We start from the raw sequence: 26,662 nt of genomic DNA, 5'->3' as shown, positions 1-26,662 counted from the left end.
TTGTATTCGACATTACTAAATATTAATTACTGCTCAGAGTTATGTCTCAATGATGTATGAATGGGGATTGCCATCATCCTCTTATTTCCCCATTCTCAGAAATGGCATTATCACAATATACCAGTCAAGTGATGGAGACATGTACCCATTTGGTACTTAATTCCTATTAATAATGTGAAAAGAAAAAATTGTTGTATTCAGCACACAAGTAAGTAGTCTAATTTGGTGTTTTCTCAGGAAAGAAAACTTTTAAAAGGAGGAAAATCTACTGCCAAATAACTGAGCACCTCCTGCAGAACCACAAGATGTGGAAGAAAGTCATTGAAGAGGATAACCAGTCCTCGGACCAGTCTGCCCAACAGCATTCTTCAGAACAGATCCACGCCATCAGGGAAGAAGACGAGGAGAAAGGGAAGCTGAGAGGAGAGGAGACCCTAACCCCAAAGCCAAACCAGTGACAATGGACAGAATGAGCTCTGTCTCCAAACTGAGAGACTTGTCACAGACTCTTTTCAAGCCAGCACAACACGTAGACACAACACTGTAGAAATATGAGAAGATGGGGAAACGGCTATTGCATTTGGGGATTCATCACATTGTATGTGTTCATTTGTACAGTGAGGTACCTGGTTAAAAACTCTTGCTCAGAGAAGCTTTCACGTTGCAACACCAGCTTCTAAGGATGTTTTAGAGCGAGAACTATATATATATGTGTGTGTGTGTGTATATATATAAGCTCTCACATAGATACATGTCAATCATATTCACACACACACACACACACACACACACCCACTGAAAGCAGAATTACTGGCTCCACAATTTAGTAACATTCATATTAAGATATATAATGGTCACTGTGATATAATAAATCATAAAAGGAAAACAGAGGAAATGGTTAGGCTTAGCAGGGAAGCAGTGCAGCAAATGTAGGTTACAACTAAGAAGCTTTTGCTCTTCGTACTGAGGAATGAAAGTTCCAGAGAATTATTTGAATTTTTACACATCCTGCCAACATCGTGTGTGTGTGTGTGTGTGTGTGTGTGTGAGAGAGAGAGAGAGAGAGAGAAAGAGAGAGGACTGAAGGGGAGTTTGTGAGTATGTATGTTTGTGTGTATGTAAAGAGAGATTTTTGTGGTTAGTAGTTTATAAAATTTCAGCAGCAGATGACTCAACACGTGAACAAATGGAAGGAAGTTCACAGGGGAGTGTCTTTAAGAGGCAGCCATTCCAAATGCCTTCCTCCATTTAGCTTCAGTTAAGGTCCCTCTGCGGAGGGAGGGAATTCGTGGGCCGGGTGTGAGGGCCACATGATTGGTACTACTGCAAAACACCACTGGGGGCTCTCTGTCACCAGCCTTACTCGTGGAAGACTGAGGCATTTGCCAATCTGCTCGCCTAATGAATGTATAGGAGCTGTTTGTCTGTGAGTATATCTGTCACTCACCTAAGATCAAATCACCATTTAAGGGGATGGCATTCTTTATGTATAAACACCTAGGAAGGAGCTGGAGTCGAGTCTTTTCATCAGGTTAGAATTCTAGAAGGTGTCCAGAGACTACCTGGGAAATTGCTCTTAATAGTGATGATCTCCCATGTCTTAATCTGCTACAAAATGTGTCTGGGAGAAAAAGAAAAAAGAAAAGATACTGTGCAAGAGATGAGGGGGAAATTTTCAACCTAGCAATTGGTGTTTGTTGTCATAGTGAAAGCTCGATTCTTGGCAACTGTTGAAGATTGGCTTTCGGGTGGCAAAGGGCCACTGACCAGCCCTGTTGTATTCCACATGCTGTGTGATGGGGTAGCTTCTATCTGCAGTATGGCCCGTGCTCATGCTTCTCTTGGCAGGGAAGATTACAGAAGGATTTCGGGGACTGGGCCTATTATTGAAAGTCTTTTTTTTTTTTTTGGTTTGTTTGTTTATCTACACTTGTTTATGCTGTGAGCCAAACCTCTATTTAAAAAGTTGATACTCACCTTCAATATTTTATTTCATATTATTATATTTGTCATGAATAGGTATCTTGATGTAAATATAAGGATTTCTTTTTGTTTCTGTAGATAGTGAACTTTTTTTAAAAAAGGGAAAATGAAACATTTTTATAAAGTTGTATTTTAATCACCATTTTTATACATTGAAGCTATCTCCAAGCCCAGTAAGGGGGTGATGATTCATTTGCATGGAGGTCTGTGGACAGCCACTCTTCTACTTATTCTAATATAAATGAAAATCTGATACAATTATTTTGTGCCAATTAAGTGAGGCAAGAATGTTTTTTCACTAGTAACTTTTGCTAACTTCTTGGTAACCTTTGGGTCCATTATTCCCAAGTGAAAGACTTTTTAACCAACCCGGAATGTTTATCCTTGGTGACCATTTCTTCCCAACACTCTGGTTATAACTCTTCCTTCAGTATTATATACAGCCCTGCTTATTATCTAAACAAGCTTCTAAGTAAATTTTGCTTGTGATTTCTACTTTTTATTTCCTCTGAAGTCAATAGAAAAGAGTGTTTACATTAAAAATACTTTTGTTTCTCATCAGTGGTTATTTTTCCCTCCTGAAGCAATGATTTTACAATAATTCATGGCATTTTTCAAAGAAGATAATGATAATACAATAAAAAATATATATGGTTTCAAGGCAAGTTTCCCAATAACTAGGAAAATATGGAAAGGCTAAAATTGTTGCTGACTCTACCTAAATAATGACAATAATTGCATTTTTTTAAAAGAATGACCACCAAGTCTTCATTATTTAGGACTTACTGAGTTGTTTTCCACTTTCTTAGTATTACTTGTGTGCCTTTATGTTTGCAAAAGTTACTGTGACTCAAATGTATTTCCCCAGTGAACTTAGATGTTCTCCTTCCCTTGCAAATAAGAGAAAGAAAAAAATTTATACTCCCATACCTCTTGTATCTAATTCCTTAACACTGCTAATCTTTTCCTCATCTCCAAATGCCATATATCACTAAAATAAATGTACGTCAAGGAAAATTCTAGATGTGGAGCAAGTAGAATGGCAGGAGAACGGGTGTGAGTCTCTAACTGCATATTAGTAGCTTCATCCCAACTGCACGGCCCCCCCCCCCAGAGTTCTTAGCAGCCTGCCTGCTTTTGTCTGTTTTGTTTTATAGTACATGAAATAACAATGGCCAGAGCAGTTAGAACCTCTTCATTCCAGAATTGTGTTTATCAGTCTAGGCAGACTGATCTTTTTTTTTTTCAAAAACAGTTCCCAGTATATGGAAGCTAGAAGTCAATTCATTAAGCACATGGCTTTCCTACACACTGAGATCATCCCAAAGGATGTCTAGGGATATTAAAAGATGTTTTCTCCTAGCAAAAGTCTCCTCTTCTTGGTAACAGCAATAGTATTTTGTTCACTTTCAACTCCAGAGTTTAATTCCTTGAAGTGTATTTGTTGCAATTCATCACATTTTTATGAGTCTATTTATAGGTGCCATTAGATAAACTCAGGTTTTTCAAATGAAGGAATTTCTAGCCCATTTAGGAAAAAAGATAATTGTATAGACAGCCATAAAACCAGTGGTTGGGAACATTGGGACTGGTGACCTTGATGCTAGTGGTTGTTCTCTGTTAAGAAAAAGACCAGGTATAATATGAGTGTTACCAATGTTATTTCCAGCATGCTGATAGAATGTCTTTATAGTTATCTATCTAAGCCAACCTTTAAAATATTGTTTCTTTGGTGAAAACACTACTTCAAAAATTTTTAAGTATAAAAATGTATTTTTGTCATTTATATAGACCTGGTTTTGTTCTCAGTAGAAGACGATGACAGGAGCTCTCTACAGGTATACATCCATGTTGGTCTTCATCTGACAAGGGATTTCCTCATACACTATGTTTAAGAAAATACCCATTTTCTAAAAACAGAATATTCGCTTTTTTCTGGTACATTTTGATGGACTTCCAGAACAAATGTAACCATTGCAATCCCAGTAAAACTAAAGAAAGGGATCACGTATCTTGTAGACTGTTCATATTACATGTATGTATTGTGATTTCCTCATGTCCCCTGCCTCTCGGTTCACGGTCTCCTCATGTCCTTATCACTTTCCCAGAGAACTTTCTTTGAAGGTAAAAGCTGTGCAAAAGGCATGAGACTCAGGCCTATATTTTGTTTAAATGATGGAAAAATATAAATTATTTTCTAAGTAATAAAGATATAAAAATTATCATTGTAAATAAAGTTTAAAGTTTGAAATGACTGCTTTACAAAAGTGAACTATTTGTGTGAACACTTCTGACTAATGAGAAGAGAATAATCAAAAAAGTATTTCTACTCTAATTTAGGAGATCTTCTTGGTGCTTCCATGATAGTGTGGGAATCGCCCTTGTCCTCATTTTCAATATTTCTAAAGCAGAAATGAAAACCATAACAGTCTTATTGTCCTTTTCTTCCAACCTAACCCTGACTCCTACCTAATGCCTTTTCTAGTTTATGTGCCATTTTAGAAATAAACTGCCTTTTAAACTGCCAGTAAAACAGAGTTCTGTACACTTTTGTAGTCTATAGTAAAGTCAGATTTTCCTTATTCTAGAGATGATCAGTAATGTATGTGGGAAAATGATCATTTTAAATGCTAATACTCAACACTATATAATTGATAGCTAAAATATCTATATACTTTGAAACCAAACTGAGTTTCTTTCTTTCACCTTCTCTCCAAACAAGCAGCAAAATAATTTATGATCATTTTCCTTAGTGCATTCATTATTCTCATGATTTTTCCATGAGTTAAAACCTTGAGCATGCTTATATTGTCAGATCATTTTCCTAATTTGTTCAACAAAGTGAAAACTTTCAATTAAAAGACAGATTAGCCATTCTAAGTAAAGGACACTTCAAAATTAAATTATTCTTAGAATTTTTAATTAGAGGTAAATAATGCCAGTTTAAGGTCCTGTATGCATATCAGTTTGTTCCTCTAGAAAAAATGTAAATTCTTATTGGAATTTGATTGAGGGTGAATTACTTTACACTATAAGTAACTGAGTAAATTAAACTACAAACCAAAGAACTTGAAGTGAGGTTTTCATAAGCAATGCTTTGTTTCACAGTAAAGAACTGTGGTCAGAGAAGAACACAAATATTTTTTCATCTGTATTATGCACCGTGGGTGTTAGGCAATTTGTGCTATTGCCTAAGACATTTCATTTGTTAAAATGATGCTGCTTTTTATCTTACCTAAGGGTATTGTCACCTTACCTAAACTGGTCTTTACATTCAGACTATCAAGTCATTTTAACAGCAGGTTAACAATGGTGACAGAAATAATTGGGCATTTTGTTGCTAAACATGTTTGAAGATTAAGGATTTGTTTTGTTGTTGGAATTCAGTGTTAATCTGCTGATTCAAAAGTATTAATTTAGCATAAATTACTTTAGTGCAGGTAAGACTATAAACTATATAAAATGATATATTGATGGAAAAGAGAATTAGCATTTGACATAAGCCTAAGGCTCTAAAAAGAATCCAAATTCTCCATATTATACTTTTAAAGTTGATTACCTTGATAGGTGTTGGTATCTGTGGATTTCTGCTTTTTCCAGGAGCTGTGAACCAAAAGCAAAGGCAAGCCCTCTCCTTATTGATAAGAAATACTGAATATGTCCTTGTTCGGACAGATTTCCTAATTGCTTAATATCAAACCACACAAACAACTCAGCCAAAGCTGTTCATTTTTTTATTATTTAATTAAAAACCCACAAAATTACATTCCACAGTATAGAGATGCTAAATATTTTGATGGAATCAAACTAGTATTACATAACAGTAAACAGTGAAGAAGAATATTTTTTCTAACATCCTTTATGCCTCAGGGAAGAGGAAGTTTTGTGAAGGGTCCACTAAATACATGAGATAGATAAAAATAAATTTATTCCCAATAATTTAATTTTTGATTAAGTGCCCAAGTTATAGTCAGAGTACTTCTGAGTTATCCCAAGAAAAAAAGGATCTATTATCTACCAATTTGCCATTGTTTTCAAATAAATGACCTATTAAAATATTCTTGCTTAACTGGTGTTTTCTTTTTTCCATTTATATATTAGATTATATTTTACTAAATTCTAACACAATTTTAAAACCTATATACTTATATTCAATGCTAAGAAAAAACAAAATCTTGATTTTCAGAGATGAAACACTGACCAATCAATAAACCACACCCACTACATTCATCTGCCAAGAGTGATCAAATGGTAGGTTGAAATATGAAATTTATAATAGAAAAGTACTTTTAAATATTTGTAAAGCTTTAATGCTTAAATAAAATTTCAGTGTCAGCAGAAATACCTATTTCAAATGAAACAGAAACTACAGCATGGAATCAGGGAATTTTTCCTCTTTTCTTAAAAAAAAAAAAGTCAAAGACTTAGGGGGAACATATGGCTCCTCAGTTTTACTTCTCTAACTCAAAATTAGTGAAAGAAAAATAATCAGAAATTGTCTTTTGCCATAGTAAGGAGATAGTCTTTCACCTCAAGCTCTAACACAGCACAGTTTTGTTTTGTTTTTTGCTGCCCATGGAACTGAAAAGGAAAAAAAAAAAAGCAGAGCTGTGGTTGGGGAGTGAACACTACATAAAGTTTGAGGATCATCCCAGAACACCCCTTAATTTTATGACAAACCAATTGAGTTATCAGTTACTCTGGAGTAAAAGGACTTCATGGATCCATCATTCAACCCTGACTTCATTTATTATAATCAGCACTTACATGTTTCAGAATGTGAACTAGCCCTTGGAGCTTTGAAACTGCTGCTTGAATACTTTTAAAGCAGGGTTGGGAACCTTTTTGGCTGACAGAGCCATGAACGCCACATATTTTAAAATGTAATTCTGTGAGAGCCATACAATGATCCGTGTATATTACGCGTTATCCAATAAAAATTTGGTGTTGTCCCGGAGGACAGCTGTGATTGGCTCCAGCCACCAGCAACCATGAACATGAATGGTAGGAAATGATTGGATTATAATACAAGAGAATGTTTTACATTTTTACCATTTTTTTATTAAAGATTTGTCTGCAAGCCAGATGCAGCCATCAAAAGAGCCACATCTGGCTCGCGAGTCATAGGTTCCCGACCCCTGTTTTAAAGAGAAGGATTTATTTTTTTTAATTTTATTAATTTTACCCCTTTATAATAGCAAACTATTCAGATGGTTCAATGTGAAATTAAAATTATGTTTAAAGATCATTTCTTTGTGTATATAACTTGTTGCCTGATAGAATTTATCATCACCTTTCTTATAAAATTTAACTGATTATTTTTATGACAAAACCACCATATTATCAGATACTTTGTTTTAGCTATTTATAAGAATAATCCAGTACCATAGTGTTGTTATCTTTAAATAATAACCCTAATATATCTATATTATTACCTGTTAGTGGGATTGAAATGGCTTGAACTTTAGTATATATTTGTTCATGATTTTAAAATCACTATTTTTAATACTCTGTAAAATATTTGCATGAGGTTTTTACCATATTATTCTTGCTTAAGTGGTGTTTTCTTTTTTCCGTTTATGAGTGTAATTCATTTCTTAGTATATTCCCACAGAACTCATACCATTTTTGTTTCAACACTGGCAATTTGTTAGTACACATTACTGGAAATAATTATCAATGAACCCACTACCCCCTGATAGTTCTTCCTGGAGATTTTTATCATGTAAATAAAAAAAATGTGTAAATTAGTGCTTTTAGAAATATTTTTAAACTCTCAATGCAAAATAATGAAAATAAGACTGTTCCTGGCTTTCTATAATGATATTAGGGTATGCAACTGAAAGAATTTTAATTGAAATCCAAAGTGTTTTTGATTTGGGTTAGTTTGGTTACTTTGACTCAGTTTTTGGTGTTAATAATGTGTTGATTCCTGAAGGAGTAAGTTGTTCTGATCAGTCCTTACTCCTTCCAGGCATGAAACTGTCCTTGCAAAGTTGAAATTAGCATGTCTCAAATATTTGAATTTGTAGGATATTTGCAAACCAGAGAGTATTTGATTAACTTAACTGAGTATTCCTAAAAAGCAATATTTTCAAATAACTATCAACCGAAGTAGCAATGTAGGGGATGTCATTTGTACATGACAATGTAATTCTCACCACTCTCAACAACTGAATAATGTTTATTAAATAATAACTTTCCAAATTTATCAACTCTTAAAAAATATAAGAATGAGGCATTGGAATTAAGCAATCATTTTGCAGTTGAAAAATTAATCTGTCCTCTCACCTGTATTTTGCACTTAATATATGTAGCAATACTTTGTATCATCCTATCACAAATATTTGTTAAGTGATGCAGTTAATGGCTATAAATGTTTTGTAAAAGATAGAAACTGTACAGAAAAAATATTAGATAAATTGTATTTATTTTCATTATTTTTAAGCTTAGACACTATAATGATGCTCCTTTTTTTTGCCAGATTTACTGGAAGTGCCTCCTGGTTTTCTATATATATATTAATATTACAGTAAAAATATACTCCAGATTATTAGATTTGTGTCAGAGATGATGGATGTGGGTATAACAATGTGAATATAATGTATAATATAAATATCATTCTGTGGTATCATGCTTGTTGTAGTTATTTGTATAACTCAAGTCCTCCATCTAGCCTTTGGAAGGCATGCTTCCTCTCATATCCAATACAGTGGTTGTAGCCAACCTATGCTGTAGTGTGACAACCTACATGGGCCTTCCTACAATTTCCAAGGGCTCCTCAGAGCTTCTATTCATATGGTCATATCTCTCTTCCTATCACTGATGAATTTTTAGCTATGCTAAGTTTCCTCTAACTTTCTGCATCTAAGCTTTGTCCTTTCTCTAATGAAAACAGTGCCTGCTCTGGCCTGTTGGCTCAGTGGTAGAATGTTGGCCTGGCTGTGTGGATGTTCCGAGTTCAATTTCCAGTCAGGGCACACAAGAGAAGCATCCATCTGCTTCTCCACCCCTCCCCTTCTTGCCATTCTCTCTCTTTCCCTCTCTTTGTCTATCTCTCTCTCTCCTTCTCTCTCTTCCTCTCCTTCTCCTCCTCCCCCTCTACCTCCTGCAGCCAGGCTTGATTGGAGCAAGTCAGCCCCTGGCACTGAGGATGGCTCCATGGCTTCCACCCCAAGTGCTAAGAAGAGATCGGTTGCTGAGCAACAGAGCAATGCCCCAGATGGGCAGAGCATCACCCCCTAGTGGGCTTGCTGGGTGGATCCAGGTTGGGGTGCAATGCGGGCGTCTCTCTCTGTCTCTCCTCCTCTCACTGAGTTAAAAAAAAGAAAAAGAAAAAATAGCACCAAAACTAATGTACTCACATTTCTGTCATTCACCTTCAGAATCCTTTAAAATAAGCAGTGCTGCCATTTATCTGAAAAATGCTACTGTTTACCTTTTAAAGGTTGTCTATGGATGTCCAAGACATGGCTGTTTGGTTGGACAGACTCGGAATTATTTTTGTTTTGTGTGTTTGAACAACTTTACAAAACTTTGTATGGTTTGAAACGGAGTGTTTAACTCAAATATAGCCCCCAAAAACAAAAGTAAAATTTGATTTTTACCCAAAGTTTCCAAAGAGTTAATTTTTCAAATATATTGATATCCCCATTATTTATGAGACAAAATTCCAACTTGTAAGCCAGGGATATTCACACCTCCCTTCACTCTGGCCCCAAACTATCCGTCCATCAAAGGAACTGGCCATGTATCACTTATATTTCTGTGTCTAAGGTATTATATCAGTGAAGTATTTACACACTCTGCATTTTTTTCTCCCTCTGCATGTACGCACACACATACACTCTTCCAACTAGACACAGCACAACAGGGCAAGATTGACTATGTCTTTTTTTGTGGGGGGGGGAGGGAGACAGACAGGAAGGGAGAGAGATGAGAAGCATCAACTCATATTTGTAGCACCTTAGTTGTTCATTGATTGCTTTCTCTTATGTGGCTTGAACGAGAGGCTCCAGCCGATGAAGTAACCCCTTGATTAAGCCAGCGAACTTGGACTTGACCATGGGGCCATGAATATGATTCCATGCTCAAGCTGACAATCCCATGCTCAAGCCGGCAAACTCGGGGTTTCAAACATGTGCTCCTCAGCATCACATGTCAACACTCTGTCCACTGTGCCACTGCCTGTTCAGACTGACTATGTCTTCTTTAGTTGTGATTTTCTCCCTCTCCCTGGACTTTCCTCTTATAGTGATGCTATGGCCCTCAGTGGAAGGGAGGCAATCACTGCTTATTGAGGTAATCCAGTGTGAAACTTCATCTCTTTCATGCAGTTAGGTGCTGTCAGACTGGTCTTGGGTGAGAAAACGTCAGTTTACATGGTAGGGTAAGAGGAGTGACAACAGTAAGTTCTAAAGAAGCCTGATCCAGGCCAGAGGCAAGGGACCGCCTTAGCCACTATGTGAAATACAAAAGCGCAGAGACCAGATTAGTGTGTCCAGCTCTACAACCCACCTTATGCGTGCTGTACGCAGGAGGTATGGGCAACACATCCTGACCAATGAAAAGAAAAAAATAAAATAAAATTAGTGCTTTAATTAGAAAACCTGCTTATTGGGGTAGATTTAAGCAATAATCTTGCTCATTTTAGTCCAGGAGCTACTTTGTGTCTCGGTCATTTTATCCTGTCATCATTCCGGCTTGAAAAGGAGCCCTGGGTCTATCTCTGCTGAAATCTGTCAGATTTGAAGTACTGGTGAGCTGCCTTTCTGTCCGATAGTCTGGGCTACTGGCACCAGATGAAGCTGAATGGGAAGGGGGGGCTATTGCTTTAAGCTTTGTAGTTTGCTCTTGTGGTTGGGGTGGGGCAGCTTTTTGCTTTATTGTCAATTTGACTGGCTTTTCGCAGCCAGATGCCAAAGGTGAATTTTTTGAAGACCTGGTCTTCAGGGATTCAAGGTAATCTTTGATGTTATAGATGAAAGTAGTTGTGGAGTGGGAAGTCAAAAATACTACTAAGGGTTGGTAGAAAACAAATTGGAGAAAAGTAATTTTATATACAAAGTAATTTTATATACTGACTAAATCTAGGGTCTAAAAGCATAGATCACACCTCCATAGAAACAGAAGGGAAGGGAGACAATAAATATACTTCTATAGGTGGATAATAAATGTGGTGATGGCTAATTGTAATATTTCTCTCCTGATTTATTTTATTATTTCATTGTTGAATTCCCTAAGCAAAATCATCAACTGATAATGAGAGTTGGGAAAGAAATGTTGAAAGTTTGAGAAGTCATTCAGGAAAGAGGAAAGTGATTAGGTTATTGAAAGATATTATGGCCCTGGCTGGGTGATTCAGTAGGTAAAGCATACACCTGGTGCACCAGGTCGCAGGTTCTACTACTGGGCAGAGCATGTAGAAGAAGCAATGAGTGCACAACTAAATGAAATGAGTTGATGCTTCTCTCTCTCTCTCTCTCTCTCTCTCTCTCTCTTTCTCTTTCTCCTTCAATCAATGGAAAAAATTTAAAATAAATAAAAAATACAAACTATTTTGTATAACAATTCTGTAAGGCACCAGTGTGCTTAGTTGTCATAAATTTAAAGTAATCCTGGAGGGGATGTTAGTGAGTTGTTCTATATTTAAAACAGTATGCCAAGCTGGGTGGTTCAGTGGAAGTGTGGTTCCTAGGTGGTGTGCCAAGGACGCAGGCTGGACCCCACTCAAGGACATACAAGACACAACTGCTGAGTGCACGACGAAATGGAACAGCAGGTGGAATTGCAAGTGGATGCATCTCTCTCTCCCTTCTTCTTTCTTAAATCAATGGAAAAAAAATTTTAAAAATAAAGGAGTGTAGATGTAAACACAGATTGGACAGAAAGTTGGATTTAACCCAAGTGTGGTTTGCCAAGCTAAAACAACAAATTAATAGATAAACAAGAGCACTGAGTCTATGGAAGTCAGTGATCAAAATGATTCCATGATACTCAACTCAGATAAGGAATGAAATGAGAACATGAATGTAATGGGTTGAATTGTGTCCCCCCCAGAAAGACATGTTAAAATCCTGTCCCCCTGTATCAGTGAATGTGACTTTATTTGGAAATACAGTTTCTGCAGATGTAATCAGTTAAGATGAGGTCATTAGAGTGGGCCCTAATTCAATATGACTAGTGTCTTTTTAAGAATAAGAGAAAAAACGGGGAAGATGGTTATGTGATGACAGATGCAGAGATTGAAGTGATGAATCTCCAAGCCAATGACTACCAACAACTGTCAACAAACACCAGAAGATGTAAGAGGCAAAGATAGATTCTCCCCTATAGGATTCAAAGGGAGTGTAGCACTGCCAAACACCATGATGTTTGGACTTCTCACCTCCAGAACTGTGAGATAATCAAATTCTGTTTTTAGGCCTTGTAATTTGTGGCACTCTGTTACAGCAACCCTAGGAAGTCATTCATTTATGGTTAATTTCACACCACAATGGCAGTTGAGTGTTTGTGACAGAGAGTATATGGCCTACAAAACCTAAAATACTGGGTCAAAAGGCAGTATTTTAGGCAGAGATGTGTTGCAGAATTGGGCAACTGAAACCTAAATAAGTATGTTAACCAGTGACACACCAATAAAGTTCAGAAAAAAACCACCCAAAATATTGTCTGACCTTTTGCAGAAACACTTTGCTGACCCCAATCTAGAGTACGAAAGTGGAATATATCCAATGCAAGGCCATGTATGAAACATGTAAAATAAGTATCATATTATTCAAAATAATAACAGTAGAGGTCAGAAAGGCATCATTATAGAGAGGGAATTTGAGCAGTTTGGGAATAGACCACATTACTGTCTCAAAGGAAAATCACATTTGTTTTTGGTGAGGAAAAGTAGGCTCTGCCTGACCAGGTGGTGACGCAGTGGATGGAGCATCGGACTGGGGTGCAGAAGACTCAGGTTCAAAACTCCAACGTTTTCTGCTTGAGTGTGGGCTCATCTAGCTTGAGCACAGGCTCGCCAGCTTGAGCGTGGGGTAACTGGCTTGAGCGTGGGATCATAGACATGACCCCATGGTGGCTGGCTTGAGCCCAAAGGTTGCTGGCTTGAAGCCCAAGGTCACTGGCTTGAGCCCAAGGTCACTGGCTTGAGCAATGGGTGACTCTCCTGCTGTACAACCCCCCCACCCCAGTCAAGGCACATATGAGAAAGCAATCAATGAACAACTAAGGAGACTAAGGAACCACGATGAAAAATTGATGCTTCTCATCTCTCTCCCTTCCTCCCTTCTCTCTCTGTCACAAAAAAAAAAAAAGAAGAAGAAGAAGAAGAAGAAAAGTAAGCCCTTTGGCTGGTAAATACTGTCTCTCGCATAATGCATCAATGGCCCTCTATTGTACACCTTGAAAGTATAAGATCTATTAAGATGTTTGCTCACTATTCCTGATAGCAAAGTCTGGTGTGGTTGCTGTGGGAAAATGGCCTGAGGTTGGAATGTGTCCATGATGCAGATAAGAGTGCAGACTTCGGAAAACCAAGTCCTGCCAGGATGGAACACTGTCCTGGTCAGCACATGTTTGTCTGCAGGAGGAGGCACTCGGACTTTGCAGGTCATCCTTGAGGCAGATGCGGACACGGCAGTAATTAGAAGATAATTGAGAAGAATGCTGTCTTCCTGTCCTTGAACTTCACAATAAATGCGATGAGGAACTTGAAGTCAGGGCTCTCAGTTGTTGAGGCAGTGAGTCCCTTGTTCCATCTTTAAATCTTCTTTTGTGTAGTCTTTTCTCTTTTTTTGTGTGTGACAGGGACAGAGACAGAGAGAGGGACAGACAGGAACAGACAGGAAGGGAGAGAGATGAGAAGCATCAATTCTTCTTTGTGGTTCCTTAGTTGTTCATTGATTGCTTTCTCATATGTGCCTTGACCGGGGGGCTATAGCAGGAGAGTGACCCCTTGCTCAAGCCAGTGACTATGGGGTCATGTCTATGATCCCACATTCATTCCAGAGACCCCGCACTCAAGCCGGTGACCCAAGAGTTTCAAACCTGGGTCCTCTGCACTCCAGTCTGACAATCTATCCACTGCGCCCCTTCCTGGTCAGGCTTGTGTACTCTTTTCTTATGTTCTGCAGCACCTTGCACTTGCTCCATCCCATTGCTGAGCCAGACTCAGCAGTTACTAAACTAAAATATTTGGTCTTTCAGAGTTTGGATGCATACTATTGCTTTATTGTAAGGCTTGTTATTTTCTTTATTTTTGTTGCATCCTTTTTCTTCTTTTATAATAAAATATGCTTACAATAATATCCGATTAATGACTCAGACCATTATGTGAACTGAAAATATATATGTAATGATAATACCTTCTAGTCATTAATGCTTTGTTATTTCCAATGTACTTTTGAATATGTGATATAATTTAATCTTTAATCCTATGAATCTCTTTCTCTCTCTTTTTTTTTAATAAAATTTTTGCTTTACAACAGAAAAAGTTGAAACTTAGAAAAGTGAAGTGACCAGACCAGACTCACAGTTATTTGAGAATATGGTAGATTTGGGATAATTCTGGTAGCAAATTCATTTATTAGAAATAAACTAAATGTAAGCAAATACTACTCAAAATCCTCTAAAGTGGTATTCTTGGGGAAAGAATTTATTAAAATTGTAGGATTTCCCAGTGCAAGAAGTTATCTTCCCTTGGAATTTAGATAAACAATTAAATGCCAAGAATTCTATGTTGTTTTTTTTCTTTCTGTTTTTATGACTCAGAAGTTGTAGATGTGAGCAAGTGATCATGCCTGAGAATGAACTCTTTCTGGAGCAAACTCTGCAGAGTCTTGATCCTGACCTGATTTATAGCCCCTTTAGATCCTAAGATCCCAATGGGAAAAGAAACCATACAGAGATTTAGCAAGGAGCATTAAAAAAAAAACAAACAAAAAAAAAAAAAAACAAGATCCCAGTGATGTCCTCAAGGAGAGGCTGGCTTAAAAAACTTCTTGGAAGGAGAAGGAGAGATCTTTGTTACAAACTTCCGTCCCTCCTCCTGCTTCTGTTCCCTTACCCTCTGCTCCCTGCAGGGTTGTGTTTTCTGGGAATCAGCAAGTAAGATCACAAGTGGTCTTTTCTTTTCTCCCTCTCTCCCATAAAGAAAGCTTTATCACGTGTGGCCTTAAACTTGCAGCAAATTGCAAAGAAATGGCTCAAAGGCTTCGGCTCTCTCTGTGCTTTGGGAGCTGAGATGCCCGACAGTGGCTTTGCCAGCGTGGCCGGCCTGTTCTCTGCCGACTGCCAGAGAAAAGAGGCCAGGAGGAAAGAGGAAAGAAAAGAGATTGCCCAGGGGTGAGGCCATGCCCTTCATCTTTTCTTCCCCCTAAAAGCTCTGTCTGTATCCATCCAGGCTCTCCCCACCTGGCAGAACTGTTCAGAGCTGCTGTGTCATTCACCCCAGTGTGCTATTTCAGTCTGTGGAGTGTGGTCCAGCCTCTGGCTGAGCACTTTGAGAGGAATTGGCAGTCTTTGCTCTCCACCTCCAGGTAAGAGTTGGTTTCTGCTTTCCTATTTTGTGACTATCGCGTCAGATTGTCACAGGGGAGAGGTTACTAAACCCTTGAGTTCTGCATAGTGTCTTATCCATAACACTTTTCCATGGAAGTTGTTGGATCCCTTGTTAAACTGATGGAAACAGGAGAGATTGGTTAAAAAAGTCAGACACACTCATATCTAGGCTCACGTTTTGACTCTGATGCTTATTAGTTCGGTAGCTTATGACGGGTGACTTAACTGCTCTGAGCCATATCGTTTGCTATAAAATGGGAATTGTAATGTGAAACATGTTCAGTTGTTTTAAAGATTAGACAAAAATATATAAATCACCTGGCACATAAATAGTACCTACTGAATCTGAATCTGACACAAACAATTACTTGATTAGGGGGATCAGCTTTCAACAGAAAACACATTCCTTCTGAGCAAATACCATGAGGTTGTCCAGAGACAAGCTGGTAGAGCTGTTTACTCGTGTGAGATGACTAAAAGAAGACAGTGAGGGGAGCTGGCTGTCTTTCCGACTTTGGGACAGTCTTCAGAGGCTGACTGCTGGACAGCCAGTCACAGGGCCAGCGCACAGAGGGTCAGTGCATTTGTGTGCTCCAACTACAGCCTTCTTAGGCCACCTGAGGTCTTTAAAGACTGGAGGATTGATTTTCAAACCCATGTGAATAGAGAATTCAATTTTTTAAACTAAAACAAAAAACTGTTTATTTTTCTTTGGCCTCCAGAATAAGTTATACTCTAACCCAAGGTGTTGGATGAGAACTTTGCCATGATTCTTTCCTGAAATAATCTCTTCAAATGGTAGCAGAACAAAGAGTTTGCCAAATGCTCATCTTTCTAAATAATTGTGTGCTCTTGTTCTACTTCTGCAACTGCCAATAGAGAATGAGAAAGAACACCTGCAGGCCCCAAAGATCTTTCTATCAAGTCCTTGAGCTTCTTCCCCCTCTTTTCACAGAGAAATGAAAACCTCAGTGCTCATTAACTGTATCCTCCTTGAAACATACTATCCTTGAGATGATATGCAAATTACACATCAAGCTGAAGTTATGTTTTCAGTACAACTGCTCAGTTCAGGACTTTTGCTGGATATCATTTTATCCTAACACAGTATCAACAAGGATGACTGTAGTTCTCTGGTTTTGGCATCTCTCCTGAATTCTAGACAGTAATTTTTGTGTCGAATCTCCAAATATAAGAAGAGAATGTATTTTGGTGTCTCAAGTTTTTGATATTCTTTTCAACATGATGTTTTTCTCTTTAATATTAATATTCTAAAGGTAACCCTTTTAATGTTTTCAATATACCATTGGTGTGATAGTAATTTCTCATTAAACAATTTATTTGAATTTTCTGATCACTGCCTATAAGAGTATGACTGATAGAAAAAAGTATTTCTGAATTGCTAAAACAGTTGGTCTATTTGAATTATATGGTTTAGTTCTTGGAAGAAAATTACATTGTACATTTAATATTAATCATTGTGTTTTAAAATTTTTCAGGTTTTACATTTTTAGTTTGGTGATATTTTTATATTTTTATTTAAAAAAACTTTTATATATGAAATTAGTGTTTGTTATAGAAAACTTAGAAAATATGGACACACAAAACATTTTAAAAAATCATCTGCAATATCACCAACCAAAAATAATTAGTGTTAACATTTTCTTAATAAACTTTGTTAAGCTTTGTTTCTATGCATATACACATGTGAATATATAGGTGTTTCTTTTACAAAACAGAATGTTATTTATACTGTTTAAGAGCATGTATTTTTAAAAGCATCTCTGTGATGAAAGTGGTTTTACATAACTAATATTTACTACTTTACACTAAGTTCTAAGGGCTTCAAAACATTTCATTGCATGAGTATACCATAATTTGTTGGATATTTAATTATTTTGACTTTTTAAAAATCATTATAAGCACTGGGTTTCTCCAAGAGTTTAATTAAAGATACTCAGTAGTTTTGTACTAAAGAATCCTATTTAACATTGTAAAACCTAATGCTTCTCAAACCCTCTTTTCCTTGTTCCTGTAAATTATTGTTCTGGAAAAGCAGTTTCATTGATTCAATGGATATATGAAGTTGGCTGTTGGTATCAAATAGTTGGTAAAGAAGAATCTCAGTGTTCTTAGTTTCTTAGAATTTGTCTTTTTAAAATCTGGAATGATGTTGAATTTTATTACTTGCTGTTTTGCGTCTACTAAGATTTTATTATTTTTTATTAAAACTCTCTTTTTTCCAGCTTTATTAAGGTGGAAAAATTGATAAATAAAAAGTATATAGGCTGTCTATGGACCTGTTTGGGGTACACACATGAGTGAGAAATTATAATGTTTGACCACTGGGGGGGAAAAAAGTATCTAAGGTGTATATAATGTGATATTTGATTTACATATACAACATTTTGAATATTTAATGTGCTCACATAAGTGAATATAGTTTTTAATATTGTTACATTTTAAAACTAGAGATTAATTATAACATTAATTAATTAGAATTTACTAGTATTTTTAGGATTTTAATGGGTCTGCATTTGTCTGAAAATTTCTTTTTTAGGTTATCTTAATGAAATTTTATCAAGGTAATTTTAACTTTGTCAAATGAATGAAGACTATCATCACTATTTGCTCTTTCCTTAAAAGATATCTTTTGATAAAGCACTCCTATTACATTATCTACCCTTAGTATTTTTGTTTATGAGTTAGTTTTAGAGTATTTTTATTAATGTTTCCTTGGCTATTTTTCTCTTCTGACTTATGTCAACACAAGTAATTAATATTTGCCAGAGAGTTATCCATTTTGTCAAGATTTTAGTTATTTCTCCACATTGTGCATGTTTCCTATGTTTTATACTCCTAAACATCTATCAATATATTTATATCTTACCAATATTACATTCTTGTGTTTTTGTCTTTGATCTTGTTTAGCATTAACACGTTTTCATTTACTTTAGTTTTTTGAGGTTTAAATTTTTTTCTGTTTCACTCACTTCCCTTTGTCCATACGTATTTTGCAAGTTAAAGTCATGCATGTCTATGAAATCAAATAATCTAAAAGTTTAATAATGCTTATTTTAAAACCAGACCTTTGCTACATGCTTCTCAACTCTTTTCACACTCCCTGAAGGAATCCTTTCTACTTTTAAATAGTTTAGGTCTTTCTTTTGATATTTAACTCAGTAATACACACATAGGCAGAAAAAACCTAAATTTTTACCACAGTACTTAAAATTTTTCTTCTAACATTATTCCTTTAGTTAGTGTGATAAAAATATGGAAGATATCTATCAATATACAGACACATCTTCTGATAATATTAGGGTGATGCAGATATTATTTTATTTTTGAATTCTTTCATTTAGATTGCTTTCTCGGGCAGTCACTGAGCCACGTGGAATTTTAAAGAAGTGGGGGTGTAAGATATGTAAATGTTGATGTGAACAGGGATAAAATAAGTTCAATATATGTGAGCATGTCCAGGACTTGGTAAGGACAGGCAGGGTGGGGGGTTAAACATAGAAAGGTTGGCCTCATAGTAAGGTTGCCTCTTACTTTGAGGCAAGCCAAAGACTACTTTTGCCTGAATTAACTACAAGATACAAATTGTGCTGCTTCCTTATTTGTCAAACTAAAATGATATGCAAATTGTTCCTTCCTTTTCTTTCCTTTATCTATATATTTACTTCCTTGCTTATTTACTTATTTATCTATTTTATTTATTTATTTTGGGGGCTGTATTTTAAGCCTGTGGATGGTACAGAGTTAGGGAAATCACGATGTGTTATAAGACTCTTCAGTGGACATTGATCTTTTCCATCCATTCTGCTAAGATGGTTTTAAAGGCTTTTACAGGTTTAATTTAATGAAGCAATATTCAAATGGTTGAATTCCTCTTCTTCTTTTCCTACTTAAGCTGGCAAGACCACAAAATTAGCAAAATTCTACCTCATTATGTATTCCTAAGGCAACATTTAAGTTTATTCTTTGCCATAATGAGGCTTAAACTAGAGGGATGCTGGCAAGCGAGTCCTGATAGCAGGATTGGTTCATCAAACATCCTGGTCAGTTTTAATTGAAAAGCTTTGCCTACTGACTGTGGTACAATAAGTTATCTTCGTGTCAAATTATGTCTACAGAATTATGATCTACTGTGAAATAAAAATATTATTTGTTAAATTATGTGTATTTGAATGAAATGTTTATGTTTTTTACTTTTAAAATCAACTGGGACAGATCAGAGTCAAGGAACATTTTCATAATGGACACTTCATCCAAAGAAAATATCCAGTTATTCTGCAAAAATTCAACACAACCTGTTGAGAGGCCTTCCTTTAAAAAAGAATATTCCCCCTCAGAGGAGAAACAACAGTGCTGTGGGGAACTAAAGGTAACAAACAATTAAATGCTAAAAACTATAAGTAGTGAACTGAAGAATAACGAAAAATTCAGTGGAGCTGATACTCTTGGCTCTCCATCCAGATATTTTTTTAAACAATATAACTAGAAGAAAAAAATTGTTTTTCCTTCTTAAAAGTTATCTTAGTTGTCATTAATGAAACCACACTTTGCCAGGTAGTGAAAGTAATCTTTGCCTGACCATGTAGATTAAATTACTAAGTATTACTTTCTTGGCTCATTTTAATGTCCCCTCTGAACAGAAATGAGAAAGAAAGGAGAAACTTATATTTATTAAATATCTACCATGTACCAAATACCATATATTATACTATGCACACTTATAACATTTAATATATGAAACATCTATATTATTCTTATTTTAAAAATGAAAAATTTGACTTTTATTGCTACATTGTAATGGATGGGTGGAGGGATGGTTAAATGATGCTTTTTGTCACTCAGAGTTTCTGTTCTTTCTTTGTACCAAACATTTACTCAACAAATATATGTCATACACACACACACACACACACACACACACACACACACACACACACACACGCGAATCCACCCTATGGATACCCTTATCATACATCCAGGTCTAAGGAAATACATAAACCAGATATTTTAAAAAATGCACACACCATTGCTATGAAACACAATCATGAGTGCTAGACTTGTGATGTGAGGTGTTTAGGTTATGGTTTTTGTTTTATCTTCTTACCTCTGAAAGGCTCCTGCCTCTTCTTGCTTCACCTTACAATGAATCTTCTTTTCAAAGCCAAGATTCTTTTGAATGTCCTTTAGGGGAAGAAGGAAGAAAGGAGAAAACAAAGAAATAATCATACATTCTGAGTAAAAAATCTGTTATTTCCAAGAGAAATTGAATTTTTGGAGATTACATGAACTTGAGGCTGAAATGCTTGAATAAAATTTTCAATGATAACAAGCTTGTTATATTGTTTTCAGTTTGGGGTTTTCTCTTTTTGTTTGTTGGTCTAGTAAGTTTTCAGTTGTGTGGCCAGCTAGAGTCAGCCTAAGTGTAACCTGTCATATTTTCCAGGTGTTCTTGGGCGCCTTGTCTTTTGTTTACTTTGCCAAAGCACTGGCAGAAGGCTATCTGAAGAGCACCATCACTCAAATAGAGAGAAGGTTTGAAATCCCTTCTTCACTGGTGGGAGTTATTGATGGAAGTTTTGAAATTGGTAGGTATCACACATGCCTGACTTCACTTTTTAGGACAAGGTCAGAAAGGATACTAAGTAAAGAATGATAAAACTGTTGATATCACAGATGCTGAAATGGCATCATGTAGGATTTGGCATACCCATCAAGGTAACATAAAAACAGATTGTAACCACTGAGTCCACTAGTGCTAGTGCGTGGAAGGTGGGGAGGGGAAGTGGGGTGAGGGGATACATTTTCTATAAACTGAAAGCCAACTTTCCTTTTTGTTTTATTTACTGTGACACTAACAAAAATGTAGACACAATTACCAATATATGGGACACAAAATTTCTTCTACTAAATACTTAAATAGCAAATGAAAGATCTCATGCTCAATATTTTTTAATATGAACATTAAAAGGAGGTTGTTAAATCTTCCTACAGACATAAAGCCTGGAAGCCCAATGCAATCTACTTTTCTCGCTATCATTATTGCCATCCAGGCTATAAAATTGCTGCTCTTTTTGCACTTGACTAAAGTTGGCAATATGAATAAACAGTAATAAATTAGATGATTGCTTACAGATGTAAAGAAACACTCTTGTTAAGAAATTGGAACATCAAAAGGACTTTAATGCAGGGCCATCCATCAGCCATCATGATCAGTCATTGCAATGTTGCTAAATTCTTGCTCTATCTAGCACACCAGTACCTAGAAACTAAATATTCCAACTGAAAATAGTTAAAACTTTAAAACCCTTTGACATCTAAGACCCTAATGTTTATCAAAGTATATTCCGAGAGCCATCTCCATCAACACAGTTGAGCTAGTATTAAAAATGCAGAATCCTTGGCCTGCTCTCAGAGCCACAGAATAAGAAACTGTTGAGAGCTGCCAAGAATCTGCATTTTTAAAAACATGAGTGTTTATTTTATTGACTTGAGAGAGGGAGAGGAAAGGAGAGAGAGAGACAGGAACATCAATCTGTTCCTGTATGTGCCCTGACCAGGGATGGAACTGACAACCTCTGTGCTTCAGCACAGTGCTCTAACCAACTGAGCTGTCCGGCCAGGGCAGATTCTCCATTTTTAATATTTCTATTCCCCTCGCTACCTCATTCCAGTAGCTGTGTGCACAAGAAGGCACGAGAACACCTTCCCTAAAGCATGTTCAGTCAGTTATCACCATCAGCACATGAATCTTTAGAGATATTTTAGAAAAACCTAATTCCCACCTTTAAAATATTTCTTAATTGTTTTTTAAAAAGAAAAAATTGGTATATTTTGTGGAGATTTTATATTTCATAAAATTTGTATTATAAGTATAGATGGAGATTATATAATTGACGGGTTCCTAAAGTTATGCAGAGTAATTTTTATTTCTCTTTTGAATCTTATGTTTTTGTAAAAAGTATATAAAGAAATTTTAAAATGTCATTTGTGTAAATATTAATTTTATTTTATTTAAAGTGAGGACCAGAAAATAACAGGATGTTTTACTTTTCCTATAGGAAATATCAGCTAAAGCAAGAATATGGAATGTATGTTTCTAGAGCAAAGGGGAAACTGATAGAAGATTTATTAGAAGACTTTAACAAATGAAAAAACCATAATAAAGTTTACTTCAAAATCAGTAAATAAAATTTAAGAGACTAGCAAAAAGATGCCTTCTACAATTTGATTACTGATAAGAACACTTTAAAAGGACAAATAATTAGGGTATGCGAAAATGTCATTAAAATGTTCCGACAAAGGGGTGACATGATTGAAGTAATGAGTATAAAGACTTTCCACAGTCATCTCAGAGTAAAGGGAAGAAAGTCAAATGATAAGAATGATGGCTGAGAATTGGTTAGTCAAAACAAAATCTGGCTAGACGTGCTATAGATATTCATTCGTTCAGTTAATTCATGTAGTTATTCTGATGACTTTTTTTTCTAAGTTCTCTAACTTATGAAAATGTTATTCTTTCCCTCCAAGGAAACCTCTTAGTTATAACCTTTGTTAGCTACTTTGGAGCCAGACTTCACAGGCCAAAAATAATTGGAGCAGGGTGTCTGATCATGGGAGTTGGAACGTTGCTCATTGCCTTGCCTCAGTTCTTCATGGAACAGTAAGTCTAAAGCGATCGGCCTGTTCTCGCTTTAACCAGCAACTGCATTTCTCCCTTTGTATGGTTAGGGTTAATTATGGAAGTTTTAAAAAATGGCCCATGGTTTAAACCATGATTATCTTTATCTTATTTTTTATTATACCTTCTTTGGGCAAAATTTCAGAACACCTGCAATTTTACTTATAATTTAATAATCTGTAAAAACATTTTTTTTGGTTTACTCCTATGTGCTAAAGTCAATAAAATTAAAGAAAAATTTTCACTTATGTGGCTTCATTCAGATGCTTTAATTTAGCTGTGAAGGTAAAATATATAAGCAAAAAGAAATTAATATATTATGTGCTAAGTGCCAAATGGGTACTGAACGAATGCTACAGATAATTTGCTGAATCATGGTACACTTGATTGGCAGGACATTAACCTAAGAAAGTATTCAATTTACAATAAATATCTTCCTCAATAAATATCTCATAGAACTTCCTCAATAAAAGTGGGATATTTGTATCCTTTAACCCAGAAATCCACTTTGGGGACTTTTGTTAGTGCCTGCATACAACTTTAGTAATTCCTATGGGTTTTGCCTTTATTGTTATCATTTCATCATTACAATAACCTATGGGGAAAGAGAACATTGTTATTATGTATTTTTTAAATTTATTTTAGAGCTAAGGACCATGATGTAAAGAGTCTTTTGACTTTCTCAAGTTTAGTGTTCTTAAAATTATAGCACTGACATCCTGAAACGTATTCTGGCATCTTTATGCCTATCCATGTTGTCTTCCTTCTTCTGACTGAAAAAAAGTGACTTCCAAGAGATGGTGAAACAAGGGAATAATTTTAAAATTTACATGTCAATTAAGACTTTATTACCTACTCTAAATCATTGTATCATGACATTTTAGAGCTGGAGATACTTAGAAATCATCTGATCCAAACTTTTCCTCAGATTCCCAGGTCGCTTCTATAAGTAGAGTCAGACTTTAACCTCTGTGGCCAGTCTGTAAAGGTAGTACCCAGAATCTTCTGTGTGTCATAAATATTAAATATGACACAGATAAAATGCTTACCAAGTTTCCTGACATAACTAGTAGCTGTGTCACTATTATTGTACATAGTTATCTATCCTCCTTAGATAATCAAGCAGCACAGTTTTAATTAGAGACTAGCAATGGTTTCTCTTAAAGGTGTTCTACTCAGTTACTGCAAGTTAAAGACAAATACAAAATGCAAGTATGAGAAAATCAGAGGAGAAGTGTATCTAAGAGATGTCCAGCCAGGCTGCCAGGCTAGTGCTGACGATGCCAAATGGACAAAAACAGGTTCATATTACCACATTTTATATGTTGAAAGGTTTATTTGTTTATAATTTAGTCTCTGCCATTTGCCTTCTACTGTGCCATGTAATAGGCCCATTTCATTGGAAAAAATAAAAATAAAACAAATGCGTGTTTGTGTGTGTGCGTGCACACACACACACACACACACACACACACATAATTCTTTCCCTTATGAAGTTTGCTGTCTACTGAGGGTTATGACAATAAATTGTTTTCAACCTTCCACAGGATGAGTCCCTAATCAGGAACTTGCCCAAAATGTAATTTTTGTTATCTAAAAGAATAGTTACCACCCTGGCCAGTTGGCTCAGTGGTAGAGTGTCGGCCTGGCGTGCAGAAGTCCCAGGTTCGATTCCCGGCCAGGGCACACAGGAGAGGCACCTATCTGCTTCTCCACCCCTCCCCCTCTCCTTCCTCTCTGTCTCTCTCTTCCCCTCCCACAGCCAAGGCTCCATTGGAGCAAAAGATGGCCCGGGCGCTGGGGATGGCTCCTTGACCTCTGCTCCAGGTGCTAGAGTGGCTCTGGTCACGACAGAGCGATGCCCCAGATGGGCAGAGCACCCCCCCCTGGTGGGCGTGCAGGGTGGATCCCGGTAGGGCGCATTCGGGAGTCTGTCTGACTATCTCCCCTTTTCCAGCTTCAGAAAAATACAAAAAAAAAAAAAAAAAAAAAAAGAATAGTTACCATACTTTGTCCACCTAGCCGAAATACCCTTGATGTTCAACAAATAATATTAATTAATGATATCAATAGGCCCTGCCCCTGAGAAACACTGTTTACTTTTATACGTTACCTCATCTAACTCATGAATTTCACAAATATATATAGATTATTGTCTTAGGTAATGAAATGAGGGTAGTGACAAGATCTCTGATTCCATAGAGTTTATGAGGAGGACACAGACAATGAACCAACAAATAATGATACAGTGGTCCCTTGTTTATCGCAGGGGTTAGGTTCCAGAACCCTCTGCAAAAGGCGAAAATCCTTGCAGTAGCAACCCTATATTTATTTTATTATTTATATATACAGAATACAGTGCTCTGGTTAGTCGCCTCCCGTTCATAAGCCAATAGTGTGCCCGGTAGGATCTCACATGGGCAAACTAGCTTAAACGGAAGTGGCTATAGCTGTGTTTTCCATACCTGTGATTCTTTGTCTACTCATCTGCTGTACGCTAGTATTTTATTTCAATTTATTATTCTTTTAATATGTTTTAATTAATATTTTTTATATTTTCTATTTTTTAGGCTAGAAAAAGCTTACTTTACTGCAAAATAATTTAAAATAATAAATATATAAAAATACCTATATACTACAAAATCCCACGATCTAGCGAAAACTTCGCAATACAAAATTATACAAAATTAGATATATACAATTTAAAATCCACGATACAGTGAGACTGTGAATAGTAAACTGTGATATGGTGAGGGACGACTTAGCATGCCGAATAATGCCTAGTGCTATAAAGAAAACCCAGTAACACACATAAGGAGCATGTGTGTGGAAGGTTGCAATTTAAAATAGGGTTGTCAGGGAATGGCTCACTGAGATTTTATTTGAGGACAACTGAAGAAATGAAGGGAAGAGCCATGCAGAGGTCTGGGGAAGAAGATTCTAGACTAAATGAATGGTGAATACCACCTTCCACGGCCGGAGGGAGTCTGGTATCTGCGTGAACTGCAGGGAGCCTGTGTGACCCAAGTCACAGGGGAAGTGTAAAAGGAAATGGGTGAAGATGTCAGGGTTGCTTCTCAAACTTGGGTGGACATTGGAATCTCCCAAGGCTCTGGGTAAAATGTAGGTCCTGATTTGGGGGTTGAGACTCAGCCAACGTGGCTGGTCTGCGCACCACACCTTGAGCAGTAAGGTGACAAACAATGACAGGGATTTGAGTTTCTCCTTGGAACGTGATGGGAAGCCAGTGGAGAGTTTTGAGCCAAGTGGAATGATCTGACATGTTTTAAAGGGTCATGCAGACTACTGCTTGGAAAAATAACTGGTGAGCAAACATGAAAGCTGGGAGACTATTTAGAATAATCTCTGTAGAGATATGGCTCTCTTTAGCTACTGTAGAATTTCATGCTTCAGAAT

The 26,662-nt window shown here is 36.4% G+C and overlaps 2 protein-coding genes across 5 annotated transcripts in view; both read left to right on the top strand.

Moving 5' to 3' along the window:
* The window catches only part of PDE3A (phosphodiesterase 3A), a 326,334-nt gene extending 319,800 nt beyond the window's left edge, over positions 1-6,534 (top strand). For both annotated transcript variants that reach the window (XM_066354792.1, XM_066354801.1), the window contains exon 16: positions 238-6,534. In XM_066354792.1, coding sequence (XP_066210889.1) covers positions 238-458 — 221 coding nt within the window. In that variant the 3' untranslated portion in view covers positions 459-6,534. The remainder of the gene's footprint in view (positions 1-237) is intronic.
* SLCO1C1 (solute carrier organic anion transporter family member 1C1) overlaps positions 1,368-26,662 on the top strand; it is a 64,713-nt gene continuing 39,418 nt past the window's right edge. The window contains exons 1-5 of one of the 3 annotated variants that reach the window (XM_066354813.1): positions 1,368-1,426; positions 15,389-15,524; positions 19,788-19,936; positions 21,011-21,152; positions 23,095-23,227. In XM_066354813.1, the coding sequence (XP_066210910.1) occupies positions 1,406-1,426; positions 15,389-15,524; positions 19,788-19,936; positions 21,011-21,152; positions 23,095-23,227 (581 nt within the window). In that variant the 5' untranslated portion in view covers positions 1,368-1,405. Of the gene's footprint in view, positions 1,427-15,388; positions 15,525-19,782; positions 19,937-21,010; positions 21,153-22,803; positions 22,834-23,094; positions 23,228-26,662 lie in introns of those variants that run through there. The other 2 variants (XM_066354832.1, XM_066354823.1) reach the window with 2 other exon arrangements.

The sequence above is a fragment of the Saccopteryx leptura genome, chromosome 1 (genome assembly GCF_036850995.1).
Source record: "Saccopteryx leptura isolate mSacLep1 chromosome 1, mSacLep1_pri_phased_curated, whole genome shotgun sequence".
NCBI lineage: Eukaryota > Metazoa > Chordata > Mammalia > Chiroptera > Emballonuridae > Saccopteryx > Saccopteryx leptura.
The sequence above is the reverse complement of the archived record's forward strand: the minus strand, read 5'-3'. Positions and strand labels throughout refer to the sequence as shown.